The sequence below is a fragment of the Sander lucioperca genome, chromosome 8 (assembly GCF_008315115.2).
Source record: "Sander lucioperca isolate FBNREF2018 chromosome 8, SLUC_FBN_1.2, whole genome shotgun sequence".
NCBI lineage: Eukaryota > Metazoa > Chordata > Actinopteri > Perciformes > Percidae > Sander > Sander lucioperca.
Window position 1 is genome coordinate 14,715,066 of NC_050180.1, and position 2,500 is coordinate 14,717,565.

General features: G+C 46.0%; 1 protein-coding gene across 2 annotated transcripts in view; it reads left to right on the forward strand.

Annotated features, from left to right (window-relative positions):
- pde1a (phosphodiesterase 1A, calmodulin-dependent) overlaps nt 1-2,500 on the forward strand; it is a 60,437-nt gene that overhangs the window by 44,579 nt on the left and 13,358 nt on the right. For both annotated transcript variants that reach the window (XM_036004489.1, XM_031294597.2), the window contains exon 7: nt 1,120-1,236. In XM_036004489.1, the coding sequence (XP_035860382.1) occupies nt 1,120-1,236 (117 nt within the window). The remainder of the gene's footprint in view (nt 1-1,119; nt 1,237-2,500) is intronic.

Here is a 2,500-nt window from a genome sequence, read left to right on the forward strand (position 1 = left end):
CCTCCCATGTGAGCGTTAACATTATAATCGCACTGCCCTCTACTGGCAGAAACCTTACATTACACTGCATTACACTGAGGCCTGCGCAGACAGCCTGCCGAATCTCTACGGCCCCAGATGTTGTTCCACGTCTATCCTGAATGCTGTATCTGTCCCAGATGTTGTTCCATATCTATCCTTAAAGCTGTATCTGTCCCAGATGTTGCTCCATGTCCATCCTGAATGCTGTATCTATCCCAGATGTTGTTCCATGCCCATCCTGAATGCTGTATCTGTCCCAGATGTTGTTCCATGTCCATCCTGAATGCTGTATCTGTCCCAGATGTTGTTCCATGCCCATCCTGAATGCTGTATCTGTCCCAGATGTTGTTCCATATCTATCCTTAAAGCTGTATCTGTCCCAGATGTTGTTCCATGCCCATCCTGAATGCTGTATCTGTCCCAGATGTTGTTCCATGCCCATCCTGAATGCTGTATCTGTCCCAGATGTTGTTCCATGTCTATCCTAAATGCTGTATCTTCTCTGTATCTGTCCCAGATGTTGTTCCATGTCCATTCTGAATGCTGTATCTGTCCCAGATGTTGTTCCATGCCCATCCTGAATGCTGTATCTGTCCCAGATGTTGTTCCATGTCCATCCTGAATGCTGTATCTGTCCCAGATGTTGTTCCATGTCCATCCTGAATGCTGTATCTGTCCCAGATGTTGTTCCATGTCTATCCTAAATGCTGTATCTTCTCTGTATCTGTCCCAGATGTTGTTCCATGTCCATTCTGAATGCTGTATCTGTCCCAGATGTTGTTCCATGTGCACCCTGAATGCTGTATCTGTCCCAGATGTTGTTCCATGTCCATTCTGAATGCTGTATCTGTCCCAGATGTTGTTCCATGTGCACCCTGAATGCTGTATCTGTCCCAGATGTTGTTCCATGTCCATTCTGAATGCTGTATCTGTCCCAGATGTTGTTCCATGTGCACCCTGAATGCTGTATCTGTCCCAGATGTTGTTCCATGTCCATTCTGAATGCTGTATCTGTCCCAGATGTTGTTCCATGTCCACCCTGAATGCTGTATCTGTCCCAGATGTTATATTTCCTGAATCTGTCTGCTTGTTTTCCAGAAAGTGGATCACTGGTCGTTTGATGTTTTCTCCTTCCACAAGGCCACCGGAGACCACGCCCTCAAGTTCCTGGTCTACGACCTGCTGACCCGCTATGACCTCATCAACAGGTTCAGGGTACACACAGCTTCATATGTTAACCGTCAGGGTGGGCAGATCTCTTTATGAGAAGGTTCAGGGGGCAAATTCATCTTTTTTTAATGACGCTGAAGATGCCAAAACCTAGCCTGGTTGACACCAGACCCTTCTCAGTTGTAACTGAGAGTGGGTCTGGGGAGGGTTCATTCACAGCCCATTTCCAAAGGGGCGTCACCAACGGACGCCGCTCAAATGCCTCTGGGCGCGTTTTAATAGTCCTTCAACCAATCAGACCAACGATCCGGGCGACGTAGCAGCGACAGCGGCGTCAACGGGTTGCTGCGCTTCGGTGGCTGTCATGTTGAATGTAAACAAAAAGCTGCTTGCCGTCGCTGCGCTATCGTCATCGTGTAAAGCCCGCCTCAACAGTTGTGATTGGTGCCTCGATTTGGAAAAATTGGAAATGGGCTCGAATGGGCTCTTGGCCAGACTGACAGAGGCCCAGGCTAGCCAAAACCTGCAATGAATTAATAAAATAAGAAGCTACAGCCACAGCCCCTTCTCATGAATGGGTTCGTACGATATCCTATGAAATTAGGTCACGTGACAGTTAAGTTTAGCATTCTTCACAGTTAAAGTTAGCCGACAAAAGGTGACTTTGAGCCTTGTACAGAGCGCCAAGGCGGGTGTGGGGGTCCTCCGCCAGAATATTGTGTTAAACTCTTAATTTCCTGCATTCTGGTGAATTTTTCTGGTGAACGATTTGTGCTTTTTCTCCACGGATGACATCTTTATTTTGATTAGTTTTCTAGGTCCCTGTTGTGTTCTTTAACAACAATATAATGAAATTTGGATGGCCGTTTCCTGAGACACGAAAAAAGAAAAACATAAAAACAGTAGACAGTTAAAAAAGACAATTACAACAAAAAGACATAAAATCACTAAGAACACAAACAGTAAAGTGCAATGTAGCATGCAAACACAGCTTGCAGAAAACACAGTAATCTCAGCGAGCACCGGGCCGCTGCATCCGTGCACGCCCCCACGTCGTTTGAAAGCCCCATCTTGCATCTTTACTCGGTGAAGTTAAGAAGAACTGGTTTAACTGATTAACAGTCACAGTTTCGCTTAACGTCGAGTGTGCAGTTAACATTTTTTAATGAAAACATGTCATGACAGCCGCGATGTCTTTGGTCCTGGAGGACTGAGGATCCACACAGACGCAGTGTAGGGAGTCAGCCCTGTGTTCCCACATTTCTAAGATTTTTTTTTTTAAATTAGGCCCTAGGTTAGGGTTACATTC